Raw genomic sequence first — 18614 nt, forward strand, 5'->3', positions numbered from 1 at the left:
CTGGGTTATCCTGGTGTCTGCAAAAACACCAAAAGGGTTCCTGAAAACCCAGCTTTAGCACAGTAATGCCATAAAATATGTGTGATGTAGACAAACCCATATGAAATATGTAGACAAAAATGTGGTTTTTTTAATTAGCTAGCATGAAATTAGCAGCTTGGTTTAAGTAAATAAAAAACATGTTTTATTCTTGTAGCCTGGGAATCGAGCTTGACCCCCAGCAGTGAGAATTTCCCAGATAAATTCAATTTCAACCACAAAGAATCACAAGTGGAGGGTGCAAGAGGATTTGGTTTTGTCAGGGGCAGCCTTTTTTGCATCTCTCAGCCTTTGGAGAAGGATGGGGGATACAAGGCAAGGTTTAGGTTTTGTTGAGTTGCTCTCTGATCAGTTTTAACAGCAGTGGCCGTGTCTCTCGCTGGCGTGTGGGGACATCTGCTGCCAGCACTGAAAGCTGACTTGGAGCTGCTGCTGGGAAGCACTGGGAATGACATTCTTGTGCAGATGATGTGATCTGTGATGTGATGATGATGTGGGATTCATCTTTTTTGCCTACAAGTCAAGCCCCTTGCAGCCTTTTCCAGGGATTCTCCATTTCCATGCCTAGATCTGTATAAAGGGAAAAAAAACGAAGGATTTTTCTGCTGCCTTCCACTGTTTGTTCCGACTTTGTGCCTGGAAAATTCTGTCTAGACTGAGTTACTGAGTGTTCAGATCCCGGCTGCATCTCCAGGGCTGGGTTTATCTCAGTTTTGATGGAAACCAGGATCTTCTTCCCTGCTCACAGCAGTGAGTCTGGGACATCTGGGCTCTGAAGAGCTTGGATGGAACTGCCATCCTTGAACAAGCTGGAATCTCTTGGAATTACCCGTGCAAGGCTGATTTGGCCCTGGGGAAGGCCCCTCCTAACACTGCATCCCACAACCTTTGTGTTGTAGAAGGAAGAAGTGGACGAGAACGGCGACGCCAACATGGAAGGGGCTCTGATAGCCCGGGACAAGGTCGGGGTGCAGGATTTTGTCCTCCTGGATTCCCACACCAGCGAGGCTGCTTTCCTCAACAACCTTCGGAAGCGCTACCAGGAGAACCTCATCTACGTAAGTGCTGCTGCTGTGGGTTTGTGGCTGCTGGAATGTCCCTGAGGTGGCCTTGTGGCTGCTGGAATGTCCCTGAGGTGGCCTTGTGGCTGCTGGAATGTCCCTGAGGTGGCCTCGCTGCTCAGGTCCAAGAGGAAGAGCTGAGTATCCTCTGTGTATCTAACAAGGTGTGCCCAGCAGAGAGATCACCCAGAAGTAACTGATCTCCTTTTAAACACATGAAAATAAATCTCAGCTTGCTCTGAGCTGCCTTGCAAAGCTTTCAAGGATGTAAATAGGAAGGGAATGGGAAAGGGAGTGCTGTGGTTGAAGGAAGGCAGGACAAGGTTTGTCTGGGAAGAGCTGAGGATTTTATTTTGTGTTGTGTTAACTTTAGTAGGAAAAAGATCCTGGAAGCAGCAAGAGATCCCAAATCCTTGCATTTAAATTGTCAGGCTCTGAGCTTGTTCTCATGGTTCAGCTTTACTTGTAACCAGGAGGATTTTGGAAGGAGTTTGGCATTGGTTTGGGAAGAGTTCTGGTTGGTTGTTTGGCATCTTTCTGTGGATAATGTCCTGAGGTATTCGGCTCCTCCTTTGGGATTTTGGGGTGGAGCAGGTGTTCCTTGGTTCCTCCTTTGGGATTTTGGGGTGGAGCAGGTGTCCCTTGGCTCCTCCTCTGGGGTTTTGAGGTGGAGCAGGTGTCCCACCAGGCTCTCTCTCCCTGCAGACCTACATTGGATCCCTGTTGGTGTCTGTGAACCCCTACCAGGAGCTGGACATTTACACAGTGACCCAGATGCAGCTTTATCGGGGCGTGAACTTCTTTGAGCTGCCCCCACACCTGTGAGTGTTCCCTTGGGCTCTCTGTGCCTATTCCTAATTTGGGATTTCTCTCTAATGCTGTCCTGGCACCACGGGGGGTGTCCACAGTTTCTAGGCTTGGTTTTTACTGTCAGGTCTTGAGTCAGGTTCAGGTTTTAAGCCCAGCTTTCACAATGGGGGTCTCTGCCCATGGCAGGGGGGCTGGACTGAGATGATCTCTACAATCCCTTCCAACCCATTTCAGGATTCTATGACCCTGTCCAATACTTGTAAAATTAAACCAGGAGTAAAAACTCCTGGCAACCCTTTGCTATTCCTCCTCCTGTGCCATTCCTAATGGATGTTTCCCCTCCGGATGCCTCCTGTGCCCATCCCAGCTATGCCATAGCTGACAACGCCTACAGGGTGATGTGCAGCGAGTACAACAACCACTTCATCCTCATCTCTGGGGAGAGTGGGGCTGGGAAGACAGAGGCATCCAAGAAGATCCTGCAGTACTATGCAGTCACCTGTCCCACCACGGAGCAGCTCCAGACTGTCCGGGATCGGCTCCTGCTCTCCAACCCTGTCCTCGAGGTGAGAAACTCAACCCAAAATGCAGAGGGGTTGCAGTTGGTGGACTCACTGCTGGAGGATTCCCTGCAAATCTGCAGCACTGAGCAAGAATGGCTGATATTGGCTCAGCCTTTGAAAAAATATTTGGGATTTAGTGTGATTTAATGTTCGAAAATTTAAATTTGGGGGTTCAGTTTGAGGATGGCTGAAAGAAATACAAGGAAATACAAGAAAACTGCAGCGTGCAGCAGTTCCTTGGTGCCTCAGTTGTAGGTTAGATAAGAAAAATCAGTAATTGGTTTAGTAGAATTCCACTTTAAAGCTATGGAGATGCATCAGTTTGTACTTCTTTAATCCCACTAAATTCAGTGGGGCTTGGCTGAAGCAGCAAATCTTGGTTACTGGAGCTGGGTGTGATGCTCCCAGTGAGGTGAGAAGTGACTTTCCCTCTGTGTTTACCCCCCAGGCTTTTGGGAATGCAAAAACCCTGCGCAACGACAACTCCAGCAGATTTGGGAAGTACATGGATATCCAGTTTGATTTTAAGGTGAGAACAAACTCAGTGGAGCGCTGGGAGAAGGAGCTGGGTCTGAGAAACCTCCTGGGTGCTGAGCAGACAGCCCAGGATTTATTAATTCTTACCCTGCACATTTCTGACCCTGTTTTTACACACCTTGCATTTTGCAGGTGAGGTCACTGGTTATCCATCCTGAAAACTTCCAGCATTGCTGGCAGTCCTGGCAGTGCTCCATGGAAAGCTGATAGAGAGTTTTAAAGCTCAAGTTACTTTTACAGGACAGCAAATCCTTGTACTGTTGCTGGACACTCTTTAAACAAAAGGTGGCAGATAAATGACAGCGGAATTTGGCTTTTCCTGAGCCTGTTCCTCATTCCTGGGAATAAAGAAACAGCAATCACAGGGATTATTGGCATTTTTTGGTGTTGATCTGCCTGATTTGCTCTGCCAGGGAGCTCCAGTGGGAGGGCACATCCTCAGCTACCTGATTGAAAAATCACGAGTTGTCCACCAAAACCACGGAGAGAGGAATTTCCATATTTTCTACCAGCTGCTGGAAGGGGGAGACAAGGACCTGCTCTGCTGGCTCGGGCTGGAGCGCAACCCCCAGAAATACACGTACCTCATCCAGGTCAGTGGGAGCCTGAGCTGCTCCATGCCTCCAGCAGGAATTGTAGGGGAAATTCAGCTTGGGCAGAAGATGTTCTTACCCTAAAATACCCTAAAAATAAAGGATAGCTAGAAGATCAAGCCCTGCACAGCTTCAGCTAATTTATGGTGATGCTTTCCACACTTGGGGGTTTGATTTATTTGGGGTTTCAAGTATAAACTGATAGATTTGATCAAAGGAGCCATGCTCAGGATTAATAGCAGTGAAAAAACTCACTGAGGGAGCTGGAAATGAAAGCAGTGTGCCCAGAAGTATCTGTGTTTGCTGATAATAAAAGTTCTTTATCAATTAATTGTATTAATTCATCTTGCTTTTACTGCCTAGGGTCGATGTGCCAAAGTGTTCTCTATAAATGACAAGAATGACTGGAAAATAGTCCGGAAAGCTTTTTCCATCATTGATTTCACTGAAAAAGATATGGAGGTACTGCTTGCTAAAAGGGACTGAGCAAAGGGATTTCAGGGATTGCTCTTCTCCTGAAGTGGTGGAAGCAGCTGTGCCTGGGAGGGGGTGAAGGGTGGAATAGGACACACTTCAGGGCTGAAGGGGCTGACAAGAATCCTGGAGAGGGATTTGGACAATGGCCTGGAGCAGCAGGACAGAGGGGAATGGTTTCCCACTGCCAGAGAGTAGGCTTGGATTAGATATTGGGAAGAAATTGGGTCCCTGGCACAGGTTGTCCAGAGAATCTGTGGCTGCCCCTGGATCCCTGGAAGTGTCCAAGGATGGATGGGGCTTGGAGCAGCCTGGGATAGTGGAAGGTGTCCCTGCCCTGGCAGGGGTGGAACTAAATGATCTCTAAGTTCCTCTCCACCCCAAACCATTGTGGGATTCCATGATGCTGTGGGATTGAGGGAGTGGGTGGGTGAGGAGCACGATGCCTGTGGTGCCGCTGGATTCTTTGGTTCACCTCCTTCAGCCCAGCCAAAATTCCGTCGATTAATGACAGGAAAAATCAGCAGCACCCCACAGGGCTGTGGGAAGCCGTGTTCTAATGGAATATCTCCCATTGTCAGCATCTCTTTGGAATCGTTGCCAGTGTCCTGCACCTTGGGAACATCCAGTTTGAAGAGGACAGCAATGGCCACGCCATCATCCGCGACGGCTCCCAGATCAAGTGGATTTCCAAGGTGCCTCTGCCCAGATCGGGTCAGAATTCCCAGTGCTAGGAGGAAAACCTTAACCTTGCTGTGGTTTTCTTAACTGGTACAAAATATTTATTCCCAAGAGCACAAGGATAACTATAAAAATCCCCAGCTCTTGTTGTCTTGAGTTTTCTCCCTGAAATTTCCTTATTTCCTCCAAGATGAGGGTGGCTGGGGAGGGACACACAGTGCTGCTTATTTAAACAGGGACCTGTGGCTGTGTTCTGAGTGCAGATATTTCTCTCCCTGCAGCTCCTGGGTGCTCACCTGTCCATCCTGCAGGAAGCTCTCACCCACAGGAAGATCGAAGCCAGATCCGAGGAGGTACCAGGGAGTTCTGTGTAGTCCCAGATTAGTTCTGTGTAGTCCCAGATTAATCTGTGAGTCCCAGCTGGGGGGTGCACAAGGAGCCAGTTCTGAGTGTAAATCAGATCCTTCTGATTGTCTCTCTCCACCTCCACACTCCCTTCTTCCAGCCTGAGACATTAAATAAAATATATTGGAGTTTTATTGCTGAACAAGGCAGGAGCTGTTAAAAAGCTGGAACAGGGACTTGTATTTGAGCCAAAAAATTTCCCCTTGCCCAGTTCACGGTGCTTCCTGGGAAACTGGGCTGCACAAACAGAGATAAAACACTGGTAAAAACTGCTCTTTGAGCATTTTATATTTTTATTTGGATAACAGAGAAGTAAAATGAGGTCAGAATATTTTCCCACTTTGTCTAAATTAGTACCCACCAAAATGTAGTGCCTCAGTGCTGCTGGCAGGTGGGGATACACCAGACTGCAGGAACACAGATGGAAAATAAAGCTGTAGGGAGAGTCAGGGAATTCCAGAGTGGTTTGGGTTGGAAGGACCTTGAAGACGATCCCACTCCAACCCCCTGCAGGAATAGCTGCAGTCCAGGGGTGGCTGTGCTGTGCTGTAGGATAAGGTGGCTGCTTCTTCAAGCCACAGATGTCACCTGGCTGTGCAGAAGTTTGCTCTGATCCCCTGTGGTGTTTATCCTCTCTGGGATATATTTATTTCCAGGTGCTCAGCCCTCTGAACGTGGATCTGGCGTTCTACGCCCGGGACGCCGTAGCAAAGGCAATTTATGGCAGGACTTTCACTTGGCTGGTCAACAAAATCAATGGCTCCCTTGCCAACAAGGTTGGTGTCTTGTCTGGGGTCCTGAATGCTCCTAAAATGCTGAGCAGTTTCTCCAGAGAGGCCCCACAACCCTCATCACCAAATACCTGGGATGTTGGACAACAATCCCCCAGCCCTGAGCTGGAAATCCCTTTGGTTACTCTCTGTTAAAGAGTTTTAGCAGTTCTTTACCTGCTTTAAAGTGGCTTCTCCACTGACATTTCTCTCAAAGAGGAAGTTTGACATTCAGGTGAAAGCAGCCACCTGCAGGGAAGGAGCAGTGGCAGAGCAAGGGTGTTTTTGGCAGGACTCAACTAAGAAAACAGTGATTGGCCTGCTGGATATTTATGGCTTTGAAGTGCTGGACACAAACAGGTATGGGCTGTTCCTGGGGTTTGGGGTGGCCTGGGGGTACAGGACATTTCTGTGTGAATTTTTGAGTGTGCCCTCAGCCCAGCAAGGTTAAAGGTACAGGGCACTAAAAGCTGGGGACAGGGGTTGGCTGGACCCCAGGAAAAACTCGTCTGCAAGTCTGGTTTGGGCTGTGGTGCAGCAGTGTGGGAGCAAGGGGTGGCTTGGTTTGTGTGGGAATGGGGGGCTTGGCCCGTGTAAAAATGGGGAATTTGGTCCCTGTGGAAATGGGCTTTGGTCTTTATGGGAATGGGTGGTGTAGTCCACGGAGGAAGAAGCAAAACTGCCCCTGGAACACATCAAACCCGCTGCTCATTTCACCTCCCTGAAGCTTTGAGCAGTTCTGCATTAATTACTGCAACGAGAAGCTGCAGCAGCTGCTGATTGAGATGACCCTGAAAGCAGAGCAGGAGGAGTATGAGCTGGAAGGCATTGAGGTAAATTACATTTCCCCCTCCCTTTTCCCTTTGAACTGCCATTACACAGAATGCTTTTGATCACCAATGTGGAAGTCATCCTGCTTTTTTAGTTTGTTATTGTTCCCATGGGAAGTGTAGGATGTGCAGGGGTCTCTTTCTATAACCCTTTTGAAGTGCAGTTTAGCCCAGACTTAATTGACATTATTTAAGGAAGAATTAGGACCTTCCCCAATGTCCCTGGAGATTGAGGGATTCCAGCAGTGTAAAACATGGGAAGATGGGCAGGATTTATGTAGAGAATAAGAGGATGGAAACAGGAGAGCTCTGGAGTGGGATCATGGATCACTGTGCTGTCACCTTTTCCTTCAGTTGATCCTAATTCACAATTTGCTCATTTCAGTGGGATCTGAGGCTGTTATTCAAGTTCCAAAGAACTCTAAAAATTACGAACAAAAGGTCTTCATCTAAAACTGCTCTTCCTTTTCCCCTTTTCCAGTGGGAACCAATCCCGTATTTTAACAACAAAATCATCTGTGACTTGGTTGAGCAGAAGCACAAAGGAATAATCTCCATCCTGGTAAGAACAGAGTTTGTACTAAATTAAAATGCAGGGCTGTGCCTTGCTCTGATGGTTCCTAATCACATTTTCCCCTCTAATTATGGGATGGGTCTGTGTTATCCAAAACATAAGCACAGATTCCTGTAACAAACACCCAGAGGGTGAGGCAGAGGATCCGGTTTTGGGGGGAGTTAAAGGTGGGGGATGTTTTACTTCCCCTGCAATGGAGCTTTGGGTTTGTGGGACAAAGTTGTCCTGAATGATGTTGAGGAGGGAATGTGAGCTCAGAGCAGCTCTGATCCAGTGCCTGCTGTTCCAGGATGAGGAATGTTTACGGCCTGGGGAAGCGACTGATTTGAGCTTCTTGGAAAAGCTGGAGGAGAAAGTAGGAGACCATGCCCACTTCGTGACGTATGCATTTACCCTCTGTATCCTACCCCAGACCCTTCCCATCCCATATCCATGACAGGGCTGGGGAGGGAACAATCTCTTGTCCCAGAGGGAATCAAACAGCCCATCTGCTGTCTGATGCTGGAAAACTCCACGGGTGGATCCGGGGTACAGGGCTCTGTCTCTTCACTGCTCTGATGCTGAGTCTGTCATTCCATACCAGAATTAGGGATTTGGCCCAGGATTTTAGCCCAGGAAGGTTAAATGGCTTTGGCCATAGATGCTTTGGTCCCCATGGACTCCAGGGAAAGCTGAAGATGTGACAAGGAGCCAAGGCTGAGGCTGAGGGGGGATATGTAAATATTTACACCCGTCTTGTTCTGTGTGAGCTCGGAGTACGGAGAGGAGAGAAAATGCTCATGGCTCCTCTCCCCCCAGATGACTGACATTTTGGTTCATACTCCATTTGGAGGAGTTTTGGATCCCATTTTGGTGGCAGCTGAGCGCGTTGGCGCCGGGCTGTGCTGGCAGGGCCCTGCAGAAGGGCTGTGACAAGTCATCAATTCAAAGTCACAGCGCTGAGCTGTCACTGCTCCCGCAGCTCTGAACTCCACCACAGCCAAGTGGAAAATCTGTAGCCAACTTCCTTGTCACCACAATGTTCCTTAATGCTGTTCTGCCTGATTAAAAGCTTTAAATAGAAGTGCTGGAGCTACTTCCACGGGATCTGCTCTTGGAAGGAGCTTTTGATACGCGAACGTGCTGTTGTGACACTCAGCTCTGCTGTTTGTGACTGCTTACAAAGCTGAAACTTCAACTGTGAAGTTGCTCTTTTTTTCTTCTTTGGTTCTTTTTTTTCCTCCCAGGAATCCTTGCTTTCTAAAATATTCCTGCTAGTCTCAAATATTTGGATTCCTCCTTTGTATTTGGGTTCTTGCTCTAGGGAAAAATGTCTGAAATCCTTCCCCCACCCTCCCTGGGTTCACTTTGGGGTTGAGGGAGCTGGTGGCTTTTTCCCCCCGACATAAGCAGTAAAAACGTATTTAAATGGATGTTATGGGTAGAAAACTTAATATTTCTGGAATTGGTGATTGCTGCCAGCTGGCAGAGGGCAGATCCCAGGTATCCTGAGGGGTTTATGGGAGCTGCCAGCAGGGAGGAGATGATGGTTTGATCGTGGGCCGTAACTCCGCAGTCAGAGCCACATCAATAGGATCAAACACCACATTTCCAGCTGTCCCCCAGCTGTGGCTCTCCCCAAGCTGAGGGAATCTCTTTGCTGCTCTTCCTCCTGGTGTTTTGTTGGATTTTCCCCCGGCAGGCGCAAGCTGGCGGATCAGAAAACGCGGAAATCCATCGACTTTGTGGATTTCCGCCTCCTCCACTACGCGGGAGAGGTCACCTACTGTGCTGTGGGTGAGTGAGAACGGCCAGGTTGGAGCTCCTGAGCTCCTAAACTGCTTTCCCTTCATGGGAAGAGGAATTATAAAATACCTGCCCTCTGCAGGCACTGACCTGGAAGTCTTAAATGTGGCTGCAGTGGCAATTATGAGGATGTGAATGTTCTGATTTTCTCTTTTATTTTCTTTCAATTCAATGTTTTTTCAGGATTTCTGGAGAAGAACAATGATCTGCTGTACAGAAACCTGAAGGAGGTAAGCACAAGGAAAGGGATGCCGTTCTGTTACATCACCTGCTTGGTGCAGAAGATTTATTTACTCTCTGTAGCAAACAAAAACATCCTTTTCTCTGTAGCACTGATCTTTAGGCACCTCTGTGCGTGTTCTCAGGGCTGTGCTGCTCCCAGGAGGAGCAGAGGGGCTGCTCAATAGGGCAGCTTTTATCTCCTGTTTCAGGTGCTGTGCAACTCCAAGAACTACATCATCAGGGATTGTTTCCTCCTGTCAGAACTGGACAACAGGAGGAGACCAGAGACTGTGAGTTCTGTCTTTAGTCTTAATTCTAAACATCAACTCAGCTCCCCTTGGTTTAATCACAGATCCCTTCCTCAGTCCTGATGGCCATAAACTAAAACACAGTAAGTTCCACCTCAGCCTGGGGAAGAGCTTTCCATGGAGGGTGGCAGAGCCCTGGGACTCTTGGAGTCATTCCAAATCCACCTGGACACATTCCTGTGTCACCTGCTTTGGGTGACCCTGCCTTGGTAGAGGGTGGGACCGGGTGATCTCCAGAGGGCCCTTCCCACCCTATAAACTGTGGGGTTCTGTATTTCCTCCAGAAAAACCCACCCCTGAGAGCTCCCTGGCAGAGGAACAGTGGTGCTGCTGAGACAGCAGCCAGCAAAGTGACATCCCACAGCACATCCCCCTGGAGCAGGGAGCGCTGAAGGGCTGCCTGGTGTGTCCAGGCCAGGGCTCAAATGCTCCAGCTCAAAAACAACCACGCTCCAAAACTCCAGGCTACCAATGCACCATCAGCTTTTGGTGCCAGGTTTAAGCTGGATGCTGGGAGTTGATTTCACTTCCTGCAGGGAGGAGTTGCAGAGCTCAGGAAGTCCTTTTGATGCTGTCCTTAGGTTGCAACCCAGTTCAAGAACAGTCTGACGAGCCTGATCGAAATCCTGATGTCCAAGGAGCCCTCGTACATCCGCTGCATCAAACCCAATGAGAACAAGGAGCCTGGTAAGGCTGGGGCTGAAGGCTCTGCTGAGTCTGAGGAGCAGACAGAGGAATTTGTTTGGAGCAGGCTGTGTACGTTGTGTACACATGTTTGTGTTTATATAGAAATAGCCTGGTTAAGCTGGCAGCAAATGGATCCCCGTGGGTAACTGGGGATTTGGTGGCGTCCCAATTTCCCCCAACACATGGGCACGTGGGTGAGCTTCCCCAGACAGAGCTGACCAGTGAAGGTGTGCTCTCACTGCAGGGAAGTTTGATGATTTCCTGATCCGACACCAGGTGAAGTACCTGGGGCTGATGGAGCACCTGCGGGTGAGACGGGCCGGCTTCGCGTACCGGCGCAAGTACGAGCTCTTCCTGCAAAGGTGAGGAGCTGCTTCCCCTCTGGCCAGGTAATCCTGCCCTCCTGAGGGCTGCAAAACTCGAGTCCCAGCAGTGGGAGTTGCCAGCAGAACCCCTTCTGCTTGAAAAACACCCTTTGTGTTTTGTCTGCGTCATTTTGATCTGTGCTGACATCTTCTGCCTTGAGTAAAGCAGGAGGAATTTGAGGGACAGTTTCAGGAAGGGGTTCCTCAAACTTCAGGTTGTTTGCATTGATGTCCTGCTGATCTTTCAGGTACAAATCTCTCTGTCCAGCTACCTGGCCACACTGGCACGGGCCAGCAGCAGAGGGTGTGGAGAGACTCATCAAACACATTGGTTACAAGCCTGAGGAATACAAATTAGGAAGGTGAGTGCCTTGCTCTGGCTGCTCAGTGTTTGCTGTCCTGCATCCTCTGTCCTGCCTGTGACAGGAGCAAGGAGAGAGAAAACCCCCAAATGGACAAATTCCCTCACCATTTTTACCTTTTTCCGTGGGGGCTTGAATCCAACCTCATTTCTTCCATCTCTGGGTTAGGGCTCTGGCTTCTCCTGCTTCCCTGGGCAGCCCAAGGTGGCTCAGGCTTGGGTGCTATTACACCCACCCAAGCTCAGTGGGGGCTCTGAGCCTGCTCAGGGCAGCTGGAAGGATGGCTCACCATGGATAACCTGCTCCTGGTCTCTTTTTCAGAACCAAAATATTCATCCGTTTCCCAAAGACCCTGTTTGCCACGGAAGATGCCTTTGAGTACAGAAAGCACCTGCTGAGTAAGGTTCCAGTTCCCTTGGTCTGGACTTTGTTCCTGGCTCTGGGTTGGGTGGGGCTTGGAGCATCCTGGGTTGGTGGAAGGTGTCCCAGCCCATGGCAGGGGGTGAAATGGGATGGGTTTTAAGGTCTCTCCTGGTCTGCACAGCTCTCAGAATCCATGGAAATCTCAGTGAAGTTGCTCCAGGCTGGGGGGAAATCCCTGCTTGAGTCATGGAAATGTGGCTCCTTTGGAGCTCCTCGGTCCTATGAGGACCTGCCCGTGCCCAGACACACCAAGTGCCTTTCCCTGAGCATTGGGATCTCTTCTGCTCATCCCAGGGATACCTGCTCCTTGAAAAGCACTGCTGAAGGGCCTGGTTCCTACAGGGGCTGCTTCTGGTGCTGGTGGTGTTGTGGCTGCTCTGTTCCCTGTGCCCTGGAGTGCAGGAACTCGGCTCCTCACCCCCCAACCCTGCAGCTGCCAGTGGTGTCTCTGCCTTCTTTCCAGTTTCAAGACTCCAGGCCAAATATAAAGGATTCCTCGGGAAAAGAGCATACCAGAAGAAGAGGAAAGCAGGTACAGGCTCTGGAATGGGGGATTCTCTTAGGGCTGGGCTTTCCCCAGGAGCTGGAGCCTTGGGAAGTCCCGAATTTCTGGTGCTGTGGCCAGGGACAGCAGGAGGCAGAGCTGGGACAAGGCCTGGCCTTGATGCTGAGCCCCACAGCGCAGGTGGAACTGAGAATTAAACGTTCCTGACCTGCTGTACCCACCAGCTGATTTTGTAGAGCTGCTAAAATAACCAATTTTAACTTCTGCTGGGTGAATGTGAAGGCCCAGGAGTGGTTCCCTCTTGCAGCAATCAAGCTGGAGGCCTGTTGGAGAGGAGCCCTGGCACGGAGGGCGGCCAAGAAGAGGACGTGGGCAGTGCAGACCATCAGGAAGTAACTGTCCCAACCATGTTTCCCAACCACAGAATCCCAGAATGGTTTGGGTTGGAAGGGATCTTAAAGCCCATTCAGTCCCACCCCTTCCAAGGGGACACCTCACGCTGTCCCAGGCTGCTCCAAGCCCCATCCAGCCTGGCCTTGGACACTTCCAGGGATCCAGGGGCAGCCACAGCTTCTCCCTGTGCTGGGCCTCACCCTTACAGGGAGGAATTTCCTCCTAATTTTTCTCATTCCTCTCAATTCCCTTCATCCTCCCTCTCCACTCCCCTCTACCCAGCTCCTGAGGTAGAGCTGATTCCTTCTGAACTCCAAAGCGCTGTGGTTTGGCCAACAGAACTTGCTAAAAACCTATTAATATTTAAAATATTCTAAAGCTTGGGATTTCCATGGCTGACCCTCAGTGCACCTGTGATCCTTAGCCTGCTGTGTTCACTGTCCCTCCCCTCATTTCCACGGATTTCTGGAGGTCATGGAATATTTTCTGTAGGTTCATAAACGGCTTCATCAATCGGAAGAAACCCCTTTGCCCAGAGAACAGGGACTTTGTGAGGCTTTCACAGTACCACTACCTGATGAAGCTCCGAGACCACCTCCCAAAAAACGTCTTGGACCAGAGCTGGCTCCAGCCCCCCTCGATCCTGGAAGAGGTGAGGGTTTCTGGAGGCTTTGGGGAGGTGGAGGTGGCCCCTGTTTGGTGGCCATGTGTGTGCACATTCTGGGTGGGAGAAAATGATCTGCTGCTGGCTCATCCTGTGTTCAGAGCCTTTGGAAAACCCCAGGATCTGCTGTGTTTGGGAATGGGAGCAATAGCACAGTGGCTGGTCTTTCCAAGAGAAATGAGGAAGCTCCCTGTTGGTTTAAGCAATAAAAAGGGGGAATGTGCTGACAGAAATGTGAACTGATGAGCCCTGATAAAGACAAAATTAATCCCTCGGGGTTTTAGGCTCATGGCACAGACAGAGCTGTTTGTACAACTTCCCTACTTTATTTTTTCCTGGGTTTTTTGTTGCAGACATCCGAGATGCTCCGGAAAATCTGCATGAGGAACCTGGTGAGGAAATACTGCCGAGGGCTCACTGCCGAGAGGAAAGTGCAGGTAACCAACCCCTGGAATGCAAATGTGGGAGTTCAGTGTGATCTCTGCTCCCTGAGGATCACCTGGGACACAGGCAGCACCTTCTCATCCTGCTGCTCCCATCAGTCCCTCAGGGATAATAGCAAACTTCTGCTGCTAGGGATTTCCTCCAGTGTCCCTGATAATGGACAGAGCAGACAGATGGGGCTTAATTCATGGCATGAAACCTGCTCACCATATAATTGGAAAAGATCCATAAATACCAAAAATCTGTAGGGTTTTCCCTGCTGCCCCTTCACTTGGTGTAACACAGGGATAACCCAAAGCAAGGCAGCACAATTCCAAGATTCCATGAGTCAGGAGGGCAGTGTGTGAGCAGGAGGATGCTGTGGAGGAGCAGTGTTCCCGCTGATGTTCCCAGGGGAGGAATTCTGAGGGTAAAGGCTGTTCCTTCTCCCATCAGCTGCAGCAGAAGGTGGTGACCAGCGCTGTTTTCAGCGGGAAGAAGGAAGGGTACCTGGAGAGCCTCAGCCAGCCCTTCCTGGAGACGCGCCTGAGTGAGTCCAGCAGACCCCTGGAGGCCTCAGCCACGTGCTCCTGGCTCTGTAAACTCCTGCTTGACCAAACAGACTCTTTTCCAAGAGAAATCCCCTCCTGGCAGAGGCAGCATCACCTGCCATTGGAGTTCCTCCCTGTCACACTGAGTGATGTGAACGCAGCGATGGATCTGCTGGATTGTTCTCATACTGGGAGTACTGGGATCCCTCTGGGACAGAAAGCCATGAACCTGAGCAGAATTCCCTGGGGGCTGGGGTGGACCAGGGTCTGAACAAAGAGCAGGCTCAAGAACAGGCAGAAACTCATGGTGTGAATTAAGTTGTCGGGCAGGAAAAGTCACCAAAATGGGTTTGGGAGCAGCTGGAGGTGACTGCCCTCAGTTTGGAAAGGAGGGTTCCAAGGGGAAAAGGGCAGTTGGGATGAAGATGGCTGAAACAGCTCTCTGGGGTTCGCTGGGGGCTGGGGAGTCTGGCTGGGGCTGGGGCTCTGGCACCCACTGTCTCTTTCTGGTTTGCTCCTCAGAAGAGAATGACCTAAACCCCAAAGTGCTGCAGCTCATCCGTGGGGAGATCATCAAGGTAAGGGAAAGGACAGAACTCCTGGAATTCCCTTCACTGGAATCCTGGAGCTGCTTGCTCACACTGATGAAGAGCAGTAGAGCCACCATTTCCTCATTTTTAAATTTGAGACAGGTCTCAAAATACACCTAATTTAAGATTCCTTTTAATGAAAGCTTAAAGAACATTCCTAGCCCTGTCCAGGGCAGGAGCAGAGCTGGAGTGTCCCTGCACTCCCCATGGTTATGGCATAGAGGACACAGGGGCTCCATCATTCCCAGGATTCTGCCTCCTGAATTTCCCAGTGTAGAGAATCCAGATCCCTGTGAGCTGGAACCTGGAAAACTGCCAGGAACTGCCTGGAAAACAGAACAGGCAGAGCTGCTCCTCGCTGAGCTGCTTCCAGTCAGGAAAATCCAAACCCCTGGAGCAGGAGGTTGCAGTAGTGGAAATGCTGATTCCAACTCGTTGTTTTCAGTATGTGACCCCCGTGATAAAATATGACAGGAACGGGTTCAAGGCGCGGGAGAGGCTCCTGGTGCTGACCCAGAGCTCGGCCTACGTGGTGGAGATGGCCAAGATCAAACAGAAAATCGAGTATTCCACACTGAAAGGTACCAGTGGGAGTCATTGTCCAAGGCTGGATGGGACTAGGAGCAACCTGGGCTAGTGGAAGGTGTCCCTGCCCATGGGACGGGTGGAACGGGATCATCCTTAACATTCCTTTTAACCCAAACCATTCCATGATGACTCTGTGAGTTGTTGTGGGGCTTCCTGTCCTGCCAGGCATCCTTTAGGAAGGCTGACATTCTGAAACTTTGTCTTGCAAAGGCAATTGAATGATCTATGCTTCTTTTCCCGGGGGCTGGACAAAGCCTTGAAGGATGATTTTATGAGTAAGAGTTCCTTGAAATGTTTAAATGCAGGAGGACATCACTTTCTACTGACACAGAGGGGAGAAAAAATAACCCAAACCTTTCCTACACTGGTTTGTGGGTATTTTTTAATCATGGCACTGTTGGAACTACAGTTGAGGAGTAGAATGGATCCTTCTCCCTCTTCTGTTACCAAAACCAAGGCACCAGGGAAAGGTTTGCAGCAAACAGCTCGTGCAGGGGTTTAAATCACCACTGGTGGAATTGTGCTGTGGACAAAGGGTGACATAAAGGGACCTTCAGAAGATACTTTGAAAGTTCAGATTAATTAATCAGAGTAGGAACTTTGTGTGTTTTGCTCTAAGAATGGGAATATTCTTCACTCTTGGGAAGGACAGAGCCCTCCTTCAGGAATGTCATTTTCCCACATGGGGCTGGAGTTGGTTCTCCTGGGGGAAGGTGTGGTGTGGAGCTGGGTTTGGTAGGTTTTCCTCTAATTTTGGGGTTCTTTTGAAGGGATCTCCACCAGTAACCTGAGCGATGGGATCGTGGTCATTCATGTTCCCGAGGACAACAAGCAGAAGGTGGGAAATTGGGCTGATGCTTCCAATATCATCCTATAAACTCCTGGAATGACACAATTCCTGATGTTTATTCAATGTGTAATCAGCCAGGCCTTTACATTCTTGTTGTCTCAACATGAAAACTTTCCCTTGGAATCCCAACCTGCCAGGGAGTGGTGGAGAATGAGAAGATCCCCCCTGAGCCTCCTTTTCTCCAGGCTGAGCCCCACCAGCTCTCTCAGCTGCTCCTGGTGTGGCTGATTCTCCACATCATTCCCAGCTCTGAACATGCTCCTGCCTTTTTTTAGACCAAATAAATCCTAAATAATCCCTGGAGAAGGTGTTTAAACTGGTCACTTCTGCCTGGTAGTCACAGCTCTGGCATTCCAGAGGAGTTTCTCTGCACCATCATGTGCTGGGGTGATGCCAGCTGACTTTGTCCCTCTTTTTTTGTTGCCAGGGAGATGTGATACTGCAGTGTGAGCACGTCTTTGAGACGGTGACCAAGCTCTGCATATTGGCCAACAAGCAAAGCGTCGTTAAAGTGGTGAAGGGAAGGTAAGGAAGCTGTGGAGGTGGATGGGTGGCACTGGGCAGGCTCAGTTTTATGGGAAAACCTTTTAGGCCTGGACTGGGTCAAGACTGTTGACATCACCCCAGCAGACAGTGCCCAAAGCTGGACAGGTCTGGTGCAGCAGCACCTCTGTTTTCGTGACTCCCAGAGGTACAGGGAGATGAGATGGGATGCACTGAGAGAAAATGTATTAAAAATCATTCCAGCCTTTTTCCCAGGCTTTTTCCAGGCTAATGAACCCTTGCTAAGGGTGCTGCTCTGCTCTGACAGCTGCCCACGCCCTAACTACCTAAACCAAACTTATTTCTAGGTGATTGTACTTCAAACACACTTTTTATTTTCAGTTTTCTGATGTGACCTGGGCATGAGGTCATGGCCTTAGTGGTTCCACAGGGGATCCCATTAGCCTGAGGAAAGCCAGCTGGGAAGCTATGGGTCACCTCAGGACAAACACTCCTCTCCCAGAAGGATTGAGGAAGCCCAAAATGTGATTCCTCCCAGTCCCAGCCCCGAGCTCCTGGCAGGTGGATGCAGTCCGTGTCTCCAACCTCTCCAGGAATTGGAGCTGGCAGGTGAAACCTGCACTTCTGCTCCAGCTTTTCAGCCTGGCCTTTGCGTTTCAGCTCTAATTAGATTTGGTGTGCTCAGTGCTTTCCTCCAGGTCAGATCTGCTTAGCTTCCAGTGCTTAATTGCAGCAGGAACACTCAAAAGCCCGGGCTGGGCAGCCTCGTTCCATTCATCAACCCCTTGGGCTCGCTGGCATAATGCAATTGTTTAGGAAATTCACCTAAGCTGGAGGCTCTGATCTGCTCCTCTAACGAGATTTGCCCAGGGAACAGAGGTAAAGGGGGTTTAGAGTAAAGCCTCTTGTGGGGAGAGCTCTCCAGGGGGGTTCTGTGCTTCCAGCCTCCGGTTCCGCGTCGGCTCCGGGAAGGAGGGGACCATGGTGTTCACTGTGGGGCCAGAGCCTCAGATCTTCAAGGACAAAACTGGACAGCTCACAGTGGTAAGGCCTCAGCAGAGCTCTGGGAGACACCTGGGGCTTCCTCCTTTGGATCTCCATCCTTCCAGGAGTCCAGGAGTCCCCTCCCAAAGCAGGGAGTGACCACCCTGTCAGTGTCACTACATGAGGTGATCCACGACAGTGCTGGGAGCTGCAGCTGCAGGGGCTGTGCAGGAATTGGCCCAGGGATGGGGGAGCAAGGCTGGTGTGGGCACTTAGAGAATTTACTCTGACCCAAACTCAATGTGCACCAGCAAAACGAGGCCTCAGGGGAGGTTTTCCACCTCTCGTTGCCTCCCTCAACCAAATTATGCCTGAAATGGGTTGGGAGTGGAGGGAAGGCACTTCTTGTCACTCTCTGAGGAGCTGACAGCTCCAAGAACTGCAGGTGGAGTTCTCCATCCTGCAGATCAGATGGAGGGAATTTCTCTATGGGCAATAGAAACTCCACCACCACCTCTCTTCCCAGGCACCTTGAGGATTCCTGATTTAATGGCTCCTTCCTTTTCTTCTCCCAGGTGTCAACCCCAAGAAAGTCTTGATGAGAACCAGTTCCTGTTCCCTTGGCTGGGAACAGAAAGGAGCCTGCAGGATGAGACCAGCCCTCACATCTCCCCTGGAATCCTTGATGCCACCGGGCTGCTGTGATTTGAGAGTTTGTTTGCATCTTTTAGGCTCTTTTTTTTTTATAGCTCAAAACTATATAACTATAGATAAATAAAATCCCTGATGTTGTAACGTTCCCAGAAGGAGACGCTCGTTACGTGGTCACAGGGACATTCATCCCCAAAGTTCCAAGGTAAAATCTCCATCTCTGAGAGGTCAGGAAGGATTAGGACAGAAGCCACAAGGTTTCTCCAGCTGTACTTGGAGTCCCTACTGAGGTGCACTGCAAGAAGTGCAGAGCAGTTTTAACCCTGGTCTAAAAACAACAGAATCCCAACAGCTGGGACCTCTCCCACAGGGAGGGCTGGGAGGTCAAACTGACATTAATTAGGATGGAGATCTGATATTTT

General features: G+C 49.9%; 1 protein-coding gene across 1 annotated transcript; it reads left to right on the forward strand.

Moving 5' to 3' along the window:
- Positions 1 to 944: 944 nt before the first annotated feature.
- On the forward strand, positions 945 to 18451 carry MYO1H (myosin IH). The gene is made up of 31 exons (XM_033518193.1): positions 945 to 1097; positions 1806 to 1921; positions 2278 to 2476; positions 2922 to 3002; positions 3424 to 3603; positions 3967 to 4065; positions 4659 to 4772; positions 5040 to 5111; positions 5820 to 5939; positions 6226 to 6293; positions 6661 to 6766; positions 7245 to 7325; positions 7627 to 7718; positions 9019 to 9113; positions 9306 to 9352; positions 9554 to 9634; positions 10234 to 10339; positions 10584 to 10701; positions 10953 to 11066; positions 11388 to 11464; positions 11953 to 12021; positions 12302 to 12386; positions 12880 to 13039; positions 13405 to 13488; positions 13931 to 14024; positions 14548 to 14603; positions 15061 to 15196; positions 15974 to 16041; positions 16481 to 16578; positions 17502 to 17601; positions 18117 to 18451. The coding sequence occupies exons 1-31, from the start codon at positions 972 to 974 to the stop codon at positions 18138 to 18140; spliced, it is 3066 nt and encodes a 1021-aa protein (XP_033374084.1). The 5' UTR covers positions 945 to 971; the 3' UTR covers positions 18141 to 18451.
- The last annotated feature ends 163 nt before the right edge of the window (positions 18452 to 18614 follow it).

The sequence above is a fragment of the Parus major genome, chromosome 15, assembly GCF_001522545.3.
Source record: "Parus major isolate Abel chromosome 15, Parus_major1.1, whole genome shotgun sequence".
Classification (NCBI taxonomy): Eukaryota; Metazoa; Chordata; class Aves; order Passeriformes; family Paridae; genus Parus; species Parus major.

Excerpts from the sequence above, each read along its gene's own strand:
- MYO1H (XM_033518193.1), top strand. The coding sequence starts at position 972 with ATGGAAGGGGCTCTGATAGCCCGGGACAAGGTCGGGGTGCAGGATTTT. Across the intron at positions 4,066-4,658 it reads TCACTGAAAAAGATATGGAG|CATCTCTTTGGAATCGTTGC; the intron begins GTACTGCTTGCT and ends TCCCATTGTCAG. Across the intron at positions 6,767-7,244 it reads ATGAGCTGGAAGGCATTGAG|TGGGAACCAATCCCGTATTT; the intron begins GTAAATTACATT and ends CCCCTTTTCCAG.